At 45.1% G+C, this 13,703-nt stretch overlaps 1 protein-coding gene across 1 annotated transcript in view; it reads right to left on the bottom strand.

The window, feature by feature from the left end:
* The window catches only part of SNTB1 (syntrophin beta 1), a 113,867-nt gene extending 100,831 nt beyond the window's left edge, over positions 1 to 13,036 (bottom strand). The window contains exon 1 of the mRNA XM_040063714.2: positions 12,451 to 13,036. Within this exon, the coding sequence (XP_039919648.1) occupies positions 12,451 to 12,967 (517 nt within the window). The 5' untranslated portion in view covers positions 12,968 to 13,036. The remainder of the gene's footprint in view (positions 1 to 12,450) is intronic.
* Between the last annotated feature and the right edge of the window lie 667 nt (positions 13,037 to 13,703).

The following is a 13,703-nucleotide window of genomic DNA, read 5'->3' as shown; positions in this document are numbered from 1 at the left end:
TCTGCTCCAGTGAAACATTATTTTTAGTGTGTCTCTGCTCTTGAAGAGGTCAGGGCTTAGCTCTGAACAAGAAAGAAGCATCCTTTGAAAAGCTGTTGACACAGATCTGTCACTCTGGAATTTAAGAGAGGTTTGTAGAAGAAATATTTTGATTCTTTCTAATTTGATACAATAGCCACAACTTAAGCACATATGAGACTGAAGAGTGATCAACCTTTGTGATCAGCACGGAACTGTAAATAAAGAAACAACAATTGTTTAATCAATTATTATTGCACAAAGTGACTGAACTTGGAGACTGAAGTGCTGCCACCCGTATTTTACAAAGTTTTTACTCATCGGTCTTTGAAGGAGAGGGAAGGGAGGAGGGACAACCTGACAGGATTGGAGAGGCAGAGTATGGAGCCAGGCGTGCTAAGCACAGTAAAACACCACGGTAACAGAGACTCCACGGACAGCTTGGAGCACAAAGGCAGCCCAGTGAGCCACAGTCAGGACCAAAGAGCTGTCCATACCATTTTAAAGGGGAATTAATACAGTAGGTATTGGGGAAAGATTAAGCTGCATCAACATCTTTTTTTACCCATCAGTGATTTATGTCATTGTTGCTTACTAAAAAATATCGCAGTCCCATGGGAATTAATGGGAAAATTCATGCCAGCTTGAAGATGGCTTTCACCTCCCCGCTCCTGCTCCACATTCACTCCCCTTCCTGGCACTCTAGCAGAAGGCAGGTTGTCCCCACCAGCCTGGCCATCACCATCTCACCACCAGAGGCTTGGCCACAGACAACTGGACAGGAACAGCAGGGTCTGGGACGGAAACACAGACCCTGAGGAAAACCAAAACTGCAGGTGCAGCCTCCTGTAAAGCATTTCAGTGAATAAATCAACCCCGAGACTCCTTCAGTGCAGGTATAACCAAGACTCTATTTATTTCTGTTAATCTACATTGCACTGACAACAAACAAATTCTGTCTTGGATATGAGCAAACGCATGTACAACATACATGCAAGCTGTGTCTGCCCACCTGCATCTTGTGCCCATATAATATTGCTGTTAGACATTTATAGCTGTGCCCACACCAGGGCTAGGTCAGCTCTGGAATTTAACAGCTACAATTTAATGCATTCCTAAACAAACATCAGCCAAAGCAGAAAGAAAGCAAAAAGAAAATAAAGAAACTAAATAATATATTGCATATTCCACCACAGAATTTCCCAGCCTTTATGGTTTCATGAACTTGATTCCTTCACACTGAGAGTGTGAAGTCTCTAATACAGCAAAAGCTAAAAAGGTAACGAGACCAACTTCATTTACAGCTGCATTGAGAAGATATTAAAATTACACCTAAAAGAGCTACATTATGCAAGTTTTGGAGACTTGAGAAGTCTCTTCCTCATTTCCTCCAGTATCCACTGTGAGTTTCAGAGAAATAAGGAAGCACTCCCCCAGAAGTACGACTAACTGAAAAGATCAAATGTAAATGCCTTACTGGAATTCATATAATGCATCATTTGTGACTTCTCTACTGGAAGCTTATCTGTCTTGGCTCATACCAAATATACATCCTTATCCACTTCATACAGTGTGCTTATTGATAAAAAAGTAACAGAACAAAGTGATTAAGGAGAACAGCAAATCCAAATTTTCCAAAGAACTGAATAAATATCTGCACTTATTGAAACTAGCTGCTTTTTAACAAAATGAGAACAAACTACTACATTGAGTTGGTCAAAACTTTTTGGCTGTGAGAATTTCCTGATAAATGTGATACAACTGCAAAGATTTTCTATTAGGAGATGGTACATTGGGTAATTCTCTGCTCTTCCACACCAAAAATTCTACTTATAAAAGGTTTTAAATGCAAGTTCAAATCAGGCTTTTGAAAGAAATTTGATTAACTTTTAGATATAAACTGTCATCTCAAATTGAAACATCATAAAAATTCCCACAGAAACCTGCATGTTTTCAAGTTAGCCCTTCCTTTCCTCCCTCAAAACCCAAAAGGTATTTGTTCCCCAGTCTCTTGTAAAGAGAGCGAACCCTGAAACCTCTCTAAGGTCTTAAAGCTATTTATGCACATAGACAAAAAGCTCTGACATGACTAGAATGAAAACTCAAGCATTAAATACTAACATTTCACAGTATGCCTAGCAGAAAAGTTCAATACATATATAAAACAAGATCAACATAGAACGATTCTAGCAATGCAGTCCAAACACAGGCAAAGCCCAGAATCAGTTTCAGTTTATTTTTATTGGGTGTAATTTATAATATGCTCTGACTCACTATTTATTTCCTCAAGACTTCATACAAAAAGTGCAGCTCTTTTGATAATCTATCCAACATATTTATTAAAATAGACAGAGTGAAAGGGAAACATCAAACCGTCAGAGCATCATTTTTAGTTTCAGGGATATTTTATATGCCATCTCTTAAAACTTCAATTTATGACTCTCCTTAATGGAGACTTTCAGGGTTGAGTCTAACATGTTAAGTGGAAATTCCACTGGTTTGTTACTGCAATGCTTTCTTTATGACCTGTCCTCACACATCACTTAGGTCTGGCTTATTAATACCAACAGCTGTTTGCTGAACAACACAGAGCTGCTTAAAAATAGTTGCTTTCACTTGCATTCTTCCTGTATTGAAATGTTATTTGCTTTTATGGCCATTTTTGGCCTAACACTTCTCCAGCATTTCACAAACGCAAAAAAGACTGAAGTTACCATGAGGTTTTTTACCTCTTTCAAGGCAGAATAGAGATTTCCTCCCCAGAGCTAGACAAGAGCTGTGTCTTACAAACATCCCAAGAGCATGAGACTACAACCCAACCACTATTCCTGCAAAGTACAAGGTAACAAAAGCCATGGGAGCAACAGTGGCTTCAAGCTTATTAGGTGAGACATATGCAGCATCTTTAGGTCTTTCATCAGGTTTAAGTGTTGGTTGTGTCGCTCCTCACCACTGTGCTCAGGCCTTCAAAAATTTGGGCTATGTTAACTGTTTGACTGGCCATTCAGCTCAGCTTCTAAAATCTAGAAGAGTTTAATTTGGACAAAACACAGTAATAACACCTGGAGCTCCTAATGAAGAGCCTGTTGTCATCATCTAAGTCATTCCAACTTGAAGCTTGCTTCCCTTCTCTTGCATAAGCACATCTTTCTGACTTTAATATGGCAGAGCTCACAAACAGCTCTGGAAAAGTCTTCCCAGCAGTGAGATACAGAGTAAGAATCACAGAACAGTTAAGGCTGGGAGGGACCATGGGTGGGGTATCTGGTCCAACCTTCTTCCTTAAGGAGGATCTCCCTAGAGCACACTGCACAGGGTTACACCCAGATGATTCCTGAGTATCTCCAGTGGGGGAGACTCCACAACCTCTCCAGTGTTGAGCTAGAAGAGCCCACCACGACATGCTAAAAGCGAAGACCCAATGGGTAACAGGCAGCTCGGCCTCTCCACACCTGGCAAAGCCCAGCGGCCCAAAGCTGCCATGCTGGCCCTGAGCACATATGAAGGTCAAGCACCAAAGAAGGAATACCTGTTGATGGGACTGTTTATTACAGAAGTATGCATATAAATACAACTTATGGTCTGTGTCTCTCTGCCCAAGTATATATTTATGTGGTAGGAATCCTGCTGGGTCTCTGCAGACACTTCTCCATCCCAGCCACCCATCACTGATGGAGGAGGCATCAGGAAAGTCTATCACTGCATGAGACAGGACAAGTAGGTTAAAAGGGACAGGTAGTTACCATGAGTAATGAGTTCTTTGGAAAACAATCGTAATTTGGAAACCTTTTTTCTGTTCATAGTATCCTCCACAACAAAAAAACAACCAAATAAACAAAAACCCCAAAACACACACACACCAAAAAAACCACAAAACACAACAAACAAACAAATAAACCCAAATAAGAATCCCCAAAACCAGACAAAATAAATCAAATAAAAAACCTCACAAATCCTGCTCACCTTATTCCTGGAAAATACTTCTGAACGTTCAATATTTAAATATCTCCCTTGGCTTCACATCAACAGGAGAAGGATCCTTCTGGCTTCTACCTGGGAAGAGTAAAACCAAAAGGAACCTGCCTGCTATAAGGGAAATCACACCTGCCATGACAATCCTGCCAGTCCCTCTGCTAGCTTTGTCTTTCCAGGCTGTTTCATGGGGACTAAAGCCCAAAGCCCAGGATAAACAGATTAAACTTTCACTGAGTTAAAACTATTAGCTTAAAGCAGCCTCAAAAGATACATGCTGGATAACTCTAAACCTCTCTAACATCTTCACAGAGCTGTCTCTTGCTCCCTTGCAGAATCAGATAATCAGAGCCAAAGGTAGTTTAAATACATCAGTATAGTAAATCATCCTGGAAATATCTTGAAATATTCTTGAAATAATTCAGACTAAAGTGGAAATAGGTTATTTCCATGGTGTAGCTTTTCCATGCTCTCTCATAATGTCTTGATTATGTTAAAAGCCAAAACAGATACTGCACCAGCTGTATACGCCTATGGCAAATGGAACATAAAATTTAATTAATGGTCCCATTTCCCTGAAAGGGCACATGAGACTGACAAATATTCCCAAGAGGTCATGTTACCTGTTGAAGCATATCAGGTAAGTTGTGTCTCCTTTATCAGAAAAGACTTTATATTCTGATACTGGCTTTTTACATTTTATTTTTATGTTATGATATAGTTGTAGCTTTCTGGTATTTGGAAAAAAAAATTCTGTTTCTCAGGTACTTAGGCCATATCAGGAATTTACCAATTTTCAGCCTGACATTAAAGTGAACAGAAGCTGTTCATATAGATGCCCACACACACGTTATTCACCTGTGTGCTGCCTTGAAGCTGCCTCACTGCTCAAATACGTGTCATCTTCAGAAGAAAATATCCCACGGCAGAGAGGAATAAACAGCCACAGCTTCAGCTCTGATGACTTCTAGAGCTCTGCCAACAAGCACAACTTCCAACAGTTTAGCAAAAACCTGTGCATCATTTTTAGAAGGAGTGTGCTATATGTTTCTAATTTCTAATCGGAGACAGTTTTTCCACAGTCTATTTTTCTGGCTCATTTCTTTACCATTAAAAACTCCATTTTACCCAACAGTACAATACAGATGTGCTGCTTTGGCAGTGACCTACTTTGTTATGCCCTTAGCATGTGTGTAACAAAGCCATAACCAGTTCAGTAGTTCAAGTTCTAGACAGACAAAATTAAAGCCAGACTGTAACAGAAGCGTACAGTAGCAGCAGTCAGAAATCTGTATCTGCCAAAGAGATATGTGGAAATTATGTCCCTTAATTGAATTTATGTTAAGGAACAAACAACCTAACAGCAAGGCAATATCTAGTGTTGAAGCAATCTGATGAACTAGTCACAGCTGATTAAACCTTTTTAAAGCAAGTTTATTAACTTATGTTCTGGAAAAAAATATGCTTTGAGTGCTAATTGGATGATGAACAAACCAGTTCATCTTCTCCAACTTCCCCACAAGCAAACTTCTGTGTCCTAGCTCATTACTCAGTTTAGCTGGACTCTGAGATGTTGCAAGATGCTGGATGTCATAATTTCAAATAATCCTCTCTCCCAGAACTGCAAGGTAAAGAAGGCCAAGCTATTAACGATCTTCTAAAGCACAGAGATAGGTCTCATAGAGCACCTTCCCTGGTCCTGCAAAATAGCAGCTGACACACTTATTTAAGAGCATGAATGAGATTCACAGCACACCTTCCAACACGTAGCATGAATGACAAGTAGCGCTCCATGCTTTCTACATAATTTGTAGTTTCTCACAGACCTCTCTAGCCCAAATCAGCCATGTCTCACCTTGAACATCTTCAAACTGCCTCCTTGCTTGCAGTGACACTCAAGACATGTACCAAAAGCTGCCACTCCCCTGATGTTCCTTCCCACCTTTACAACAAACTTTGTGCCTCTGCCAAAACAAGTCAACTTATTCCTCCTATTCTGAGCCTTAACTTTCCCAATCTGCCATAAGAGTACAGTGATTGCTCTAAGAACAGATGTCCTGGTAAAGACTCTTAGCACAGGCACACACCTTATGCTGGCAGAAGTATTTTTCTCCACTCAACAGTTTAATGTTTGGAGAGGTGACATAGTTGAGCCGAGTGCAGCCCATTTCACACCAGCTACAGCTGCCGTAGTGACACCAGTGTGGGGCTGGGAGGGGCTAAAAGAAGAACCTGGCGACCTCCACCCACCATGTCAAGGCCAGCAAAGCTGTGTTCTATGGGCTACTCACAAACTCTATATGATAAGAAGTTAAAGGACTTTCTGCACATTCTAGAAATACTGCTACCATCCCTTCTTCTCCAGCTACTTTTCTGAGATGCTTGAGGAACTGTTTCAGACTTGGAAAGCAAAGCCAGAGTCTTCCATGCTGTACTGGGACAGCTTTGTTCCCATCACATTTTGTTCACTTATGCTATTGCTCTCTTGAACCACTGTTTCCTCCAATTTCCTTTCTACTGAAGTAGCTGTACCAGTTCTAACAAGTAGCCATGGCAACATAATCTTGCAGAATAAAGGACAAAATAATCCTATGATCAAGAATCTAAATAAGAAAAATGGAATGGAAATAATGTGTTCTTAAAGCCTGAAAACAGAGTGACTACTGTACAGGTTACAAATACAGCAGACTCTCTAATACTTATGAACTCTGAATGAACACAAACAGATGTTATATTTACAGCCAAATTTACAGATACATTACTAGCAGGGCAAGTTCCACACCATGTATTATAAAAACAATGAGATTAAGAGAATAAAAGAAAGTTAAAACTCATTCATAGCTTACACCTGAAACCATCAACCTAATGGGATCATCACCTGAGCTGGGGTGTCCCAAATCTAAACTGGTTTGAATTCTGGACACTCAGCTCCCTCAGGACAGACATGCAGCGAGCATCTCTGACCCAAACCCAGTGGGCAGCAGGGGTGGGGAGAGGCCAGTGCCCTTGGCATCACCTGTGTGAAAATGCTGTCCTGAGAGGATGGAAATGGCCTTCAGTGAAAAAGCACCTGCCCCAGCAAAATTAAGATACAAACATTGTTTATTAACCATAGCAGAAGCCTTCAGCTTTCAATTCTACTCCCATGGTTTAAAGATTCTTTAATGAGCTATACCAAGATTTAAATTTAATTTTTATGAAGAAATTACTACTGGGATTTTAGAACATGCTTTTTTCTTTTCGAATGACATTTAACATGTATAATCTGTATGTGCAATTGAATCCCAGGTCTTTAGACATATTTAATCTTCTAAGCACCCTTAAGGAGATGGTAGCAAGTTGCTTTTATAGGGATTAGTATATTTCCAGGGTAGGGGGATTGACAGGGCACCCTGCACTTGGTCCAAATAAATCCAGGAATGTGTTGCCCACAACTGCCTTATATTCTTTAGAGTAACCGAGACAGAGGACTCATACAAGAATTACTGCAAAGAGGATGTACTGATTTTTATCTGTGAAAGGTAATACAGGCTGTCTGGACTGCTAAATTAGCCTGTAATCTAATCTAATCAATGAAAAACACATCAAGTGTTGCCACTCAACCTTCCCCATGAGCTGCAGGCAGCTGAAACAATCAAAACTGAGATTCTCAGGAACTACTTAGACCTGGAACTCTTAGAATAAGATTACCTGCTCCTTTCCCTTTCAATTTCACTTTCAAACTGATGTGTGCCAAGGGCAGCTACGTGAGTCATGAAATGTACAGCTTCTAAATATAAGGCATTTCCTTAACTGCGTATCTGCTGGTACAAACCCCCCCCCCCCCCAAAAAAAAAAAAAAAGGTGTTTTGTCCATACATATACTGAAAGTATAAAGAATAACTATGCATACAATTTGTAGTGACTGAGATTTACAGCCCTGACCTGACTGTAGTAACTAGTTATGTCACATACACACTTAAAAAGTGCCCTGTGCCTCATTTTTCCTGTATACTTACAAGAGATTCACTTTTTGGATAAATACTGTATTTTGTTATCCTCAGAAATCTCCTGTTGTCACTACTTTACTGAGAGAAACAAAAAAACATAGATAACATCAAAAACTACAGCCAACAAGAAGCCCATACCTATTTTATACTATTTCAACATGTAATTCACACAGATAGGATTGCTTTGCTTTGCTTCGCTTCACCCAGAGCAAATTAAAAAAGAGTAGGAAAGGTAGAATCCTTACAGTTCTTACAGAAATACTGACTGGAAAATAATACATGTTACTACAGTACAAACTGCATTGTGCTTATTCTTACATAGCTTTAAAGCTGTGTATTAGTCCCAAGAAAGTCACAGAGGATGACTATAGTCTACTGTCCATATGCCAGAATTCACTATGCAGGGGGCTGCCCCTCTGTGGGGAATTTATGCAAAGCCAGGGATGCCGCCAAAGCCACTTCTCCACAAATCTTGCAATTGTGTTAACTGGGAATCATTCAAAACCAATGAAACTCTAACAACACTAAGAAGATGCTCCTTTTCCCACCATGTACCTTCCACCACCATCATTACTAGCTCACCCACACACATTAAACAAGTTATGGAAAAACACCCTGCAGACAGATAGCAAAAGCCACCAGTGCAGAGGGTTTTTTCTTCACATCCCAATACAGCATCTTGCAGGGGGGTCCTGTTTGACATTAGCATAGGCTACTTCAAGTTTTCATTTTTCTCACTGAACACATAGAGAATACAAGTAAAGCACAATCCGCTTGGTTACAGAACACGCCAGGGGACTGCTCTTATCCAGGATGCTTTGATAAAAACAAACACCTTTGGTGTCTTGAGAGTCACTTGAATGTAATGTTCTTCACACAGCATGAGAGGGGCTGCTTGATTTTCCAAAGTGCTTATTTAAGAAGCCCAAATTTAACAGAACCACAAGGAAATTATATGTACACACAATAGCTGTCAGGATAATTTTAGCTTCCTTCCACACCTGGAAAAATGTATTGCACAAGGAGGCTGCCTTGTTTCTCATGTAAGGAAACTCTCTCTGCTCCTAAATGCTGGTGAGAAGATCCATCCTGCTGTTCTGAGCACCTGAGAAGCCACCCAGGGCTGACAAGCCCAACATCAGGGCTACCCCCAACCCTGCTCCCTTTGCCTGCTTTGCTCCCCGCACCCACACCCAGGCTGTGATGGGCAGCTCACAGGAAATTAAACCCTGCAGGCAGAAGCGGTCCATCCCCGCAGACGAGGAGACAGAATGATTTCTAAGGGATCAAGTCCTTCTTCCTCATCACCTCCCTCTCCTCTTGAGCTTTTTGTCTTACAGCTCCTCTTAAGGCAGTATCACCTGTTGCCTTATTTCCCTTCTGTTCATCAAATTCTACTGGATTTAAGGCACCCTGGCCAACTACACAGACCACACCTCTAAGAATGAACTTTAGCTTAGTAGCTGAATTATACACATGTTAGGGATGAAAAATGAGAAGACAGCACAAGCCAGTATGGCTATTAAATTTGTTAGAGTAGGACCTCTCCTACTGGGCTTTACAGCTATGCCCCCCCCAACACCAGCACAGCTGCTGCAGCTACACCACCCCTGACCCTTCAGCAAATCTCTCTTTCCACCAGCTCAGAGACAGGGATCAACGCAGGAAAAGGGGCAAGTGCTAAAATGAAGCATTGCCTGATCCCTTCTCTTCACAGACCTTCCTCTCCCTGCCACCCACCCGGGTGCCAGCCCTGCCTCCCACACACGGTACAGAGGCCTGGGGAGGGATTTTCCACTCCCTTCCTCCCTGCACAGGAATGCAGGAGAGACTTCAGTTTAGTGCTGAGCTGGTAAATGCCTCACTTCACTGAGCAAGCAGTTTTAGGCAGGACACTATATAACAGGCAGGCTCCAGTGCTCTGATATTGGGTGCATTGAGCCACACCTTCCCTGCCATAACCTCTAGGAAATACTCAATGGTGAGACCCTTTCCAGAACGCACAATGCACTGGGCAATACTCAGAGCCCTACTGCACCATGAAATGTGTTTCTTCTGCTTCACACCTTGCCATACCTTTGCAAATTCAGCCTTCCTGGACTGGAAGTCACAAACAAATCTTAGAATCTCTCTAAAATGTAAATCTTACATTTTGACCCTGGAAACATATGCTGGCTTTGCTCTACGAACTGGAGAAAGAGTCTAGAGAGGAGCTGCACAAGGGTCTTGCCCTGTCCCCTCACAGACTGCTTTTTGCCATATATAACTCTCTAAGAAGTCAGGAAATGGCAAAATCCTATAGTCTGTAAGGAAAGGAAAATCAAGTGTTGCCCTTCTATACTTTAAAGAGTAAAAAGAACTTTTATATTTTCCTTCCTTTAGTAATAAAAATACCATTTTAGACTCTGCTGCTGAAGAATGAGCTTCAAAGTGGGCAACAGAATCGTAGAGAATTATTCTAAGCTGCCTGTTTTCACAAGCCATTCACGTGGAGTGGGTCCCCCCGAAGGGAGCAGCCCTCCCAGGCAATGCTGGAGACAACGTTTGGTTTGGTTACTCCTCTGAAATAGCAAGAGAAAGGCAGTATAAAATACTGAGTGCAGTGTCAGAATACTTTAACTCTACATACAGGTCACTACTGAAATATACTCTCGTTTTGCAAATTACAAATTCAATTGCAGAAACTACTACTGGGGCACCTCAGCATGCAGTAAAGAAATGCAAAATAGCTGTGATGTCAAAAGGGGTGAAAAAGGGTGTTTAGAGTCCCCTCTGAAATGGCTTCATCTTCCCTCCTAGCCCAGAAGAAAACGGAGGGATTTTTAAGGCTGGCACAGCAGCACCGTGCTCAGGTGCTGCTGCTGCTGCAGGCACTACACAGAGGGAGGGAGACTATTGCAAGCACTGTACACTTTACTCACTAGGTCAGAGCAAAGCTCAGCCTGCACCCCAAAAAACCCTTAAACTGCATAAACAAATCAGTGATAAAATTTAGATGTAACAGCCTCACTTCAAACCGCCCAGAGAAGTTCATATTAATACTTCAGAGGTATATCTGTAATCAATTCAGCTGCAGTGAGGGAAGACAAGATGCACTTTGGTCCTGCAGGCATTGCAGGGCACAGAGGGAGAGGAGACACAATTGTCCTCGGCTTCTTAAATCCTCATGGAGCACTAACTCCTACAGTTTTCACTGTCACAGGGACAAGAAAACAGTTTCTCAGCACACACTTCTGAGGAATACATAGCTCACCTTCCCTTCCTTTCAAACTTTTTCTGCAACTTTATGCCATAGTTGGCTGTTCACAGCTGATTCCCAGCTGCACCTCCCAGCCAGCAGCAGTATCTCCTTCGCTCCTCAAAATAACCACCAAAAGAAGCACGCGTGCAGAAATACGCGGTACGGAAAGGTGCACAGGCACGGCGAGGCGGGAGTGCCCGCGGCTGGCAGCAAAGCGACGGCACCGGGGAAGGCAGCGCTGCAGCATGCCTCAAATGCCATTGACCTCCGGTTAAATGAACTTGTGGGCAAATATGTAATCACTTTATCACACACACGCCAAGGGCAGTTCTGAAGCTGTTCATTCTCTCAGGTGGAGCAAGTAAATTAGTCCTTGTGAAAAGGCAGGGATTGAACGTTTGTGCACGCCTCTCTCCTCACGAACTCGTGGTCTAGGGGAACCGGGCTCTGCTTTTCTACTTGCTTCCCCCCTCACATCCGCCCCATTCTGGGGGGACACCCTCCCTCCACATCTCCTCCACGCACACCAGCGTCTGCTCCGCTCTCTGAGGTCAATTTCTAAGGCTACTTTTCACAGAACTGTTTCAGTGACCCTTGAGAAAGGAAAAGGCACTGCTTTGCAGGGATGGCTAATGAGTCCGTGAGGCACGGCCAGCTTCATTTAAACCGCTTTGCCCCCACGCCCCATCCCCGATCGCGAGTACGGTGGTGGAAGGAGGAACTGGAGAGAGAGTCGTGTCGGGCGTTTCGAGATGACGAGGACAAAAGTCACCCAAGCTATTCCCTTAAAACCAGGGGAGGAGGGGGGCTTCCTTTACTTCTTTAACCCCTCCTCTCACAGTACCCAACTCTCCCCACCTTTCTTGGGCTGAAAAGACGTGAAAACGTTCAGACGACAGATCCAGAAGATCCCTCACCCTGCAGGAGGCTCGGTCAGGCTCCCTCAGAGAGCCTCAGCCCAGAGCAGACCCATCTCCGCGCTCGGACGGGGCTGTGGGGACTGCTCCGGCGGATACGAGGGCGGAAAGTTCAAGCCGGCTGCCCGGCATCGCGCTTGTCCCTTCCCCAGCGGCTGTGTACATAACACACGCCGTCGAGGGTCCCGGCGCGGCGTACAGGGTGTGAACTCTCCCCGCTGGAAAAAGGCGCCCGGAGGAGCAGGGCGAGATGCGCGGGGTTATCCCCTCGGCCAGCCGAGCCGCCCAGCGCCACAGCCCCCCGCTCCCCTACCTTCCAGCAGCACCTCCTTGCCGGCCCGTTTGAGCGCCTGCACCGCCTCGTCGTGAGTGGCATCTCGCAGGTCGGTGCCGTTCACGGCCAGGATGGCATCGCCCACGTAGAGAGCCTGGGTCTGGTCGGCAGCCAGCCCCTTGAAAATCTTGCTGATGAGGATGGGCATCTTGTTCTCCTTGCCCCCCTTGATGCTGATGCCCAGTCCGCCCAGCTCCTGCTTCAGCACCTTCACGCAGCGCTTCTTGTTGGAGATGGCCTCGGGCACCTGCTCGGGGGGGTCGGTGAAGGCGGTGCGCACCGCCGCCGGCCCCCCGCCGCCCTCGGCCCCGCGGCACGCCGTCCCATCGCCGCCCAGCCCGTTGTGGGCCGCGCCGTCGGGGCGCTCCTCGCCGCTCAGCACCAGCGCCTCGCCGCCCAAGTTAGCCAGCACTTTGTGCCAGCGCTCCCGCACCAAAACTTCCAGCCAGCCGCTGCGCTGCGCCCGGCCGCCCCCGCCCGCCGCCGCTACCGCCATCTTAGGAGCATGCTGGAAGCGCCGAGTGACGGCACCCCCGGCACGGCTCGGCGCGGCTCGGCACAGCGCGGCGGCACCGGACTTCAGCCGGGGGGCGGCAGCTCCCGGAGCGCCGGGGTGGGGCGAGGAGCCGCGGCCGCCCCCCCGGGGCCGCGCCGGGGCGGGCGCACCTGGCGGCACCGCCCGCGGGCGGAGTGGGACCGGGGTGTCCCGCCCCTCCCGCGGGGACGCGGCGTGGGGCGCCCCTGGCTGAGCCGCGGCGCCCTTCGGGCCCGGGCTGTGGTGGTGTCTGGCGCTGCAGGGACCCCGCGGTGCCAGCCCCGGCAGCTGCCGTCTGCAGTGGGGTGCAGAGGGAGCAGAAGGAAACCAACGGCAGGGAAGAGATAAGGAAAACCCAACTCTTTTTTCCCCAGGGATTTTTCTGTAAAGTTTTAGGGCATTAAACTAACCGGGGTCCCCAAGGTACTTAAATTTCAGCTGTATGGAAATAGAATACGAGTTATTTCACCGCTTTGTAGGATGGAGGTATTAAGCGCTTGTGACGGGTATTTTTGCACATTTTATAACTGGTTTCTGTGCCCTTTGATTACAAGTGTTATGGACTCGTGGAGGCTATGTGTCCAGTTTTGCAGTTTTCCCCATACTCCCTTGCCTCCTAGGAAACAATAGGTGCCAGACAAGGGGCATGTAGCTCCAGCTCAGGCATCAGAGCAGGACACGCTTTCACATTGCCTTT

This window comes from Hirundo rustica, chromosome 1 (genome assembly GCF_015227805.2).
Source record: "Hirundo rustica isolate bHirRus1 chromosome 1, bHirRus1.pri.v3, whole genome shotgun sequence".
Taxonomy (NCBI): Eukaryota; Metazoa; Chordata; class Aves; order Passeriformes; family Hirundinidae; genus Hirundo; species Hirundo rustica.
This window is presented reverse-complemented; position numbering and strand designations above follow the sequence as displayed.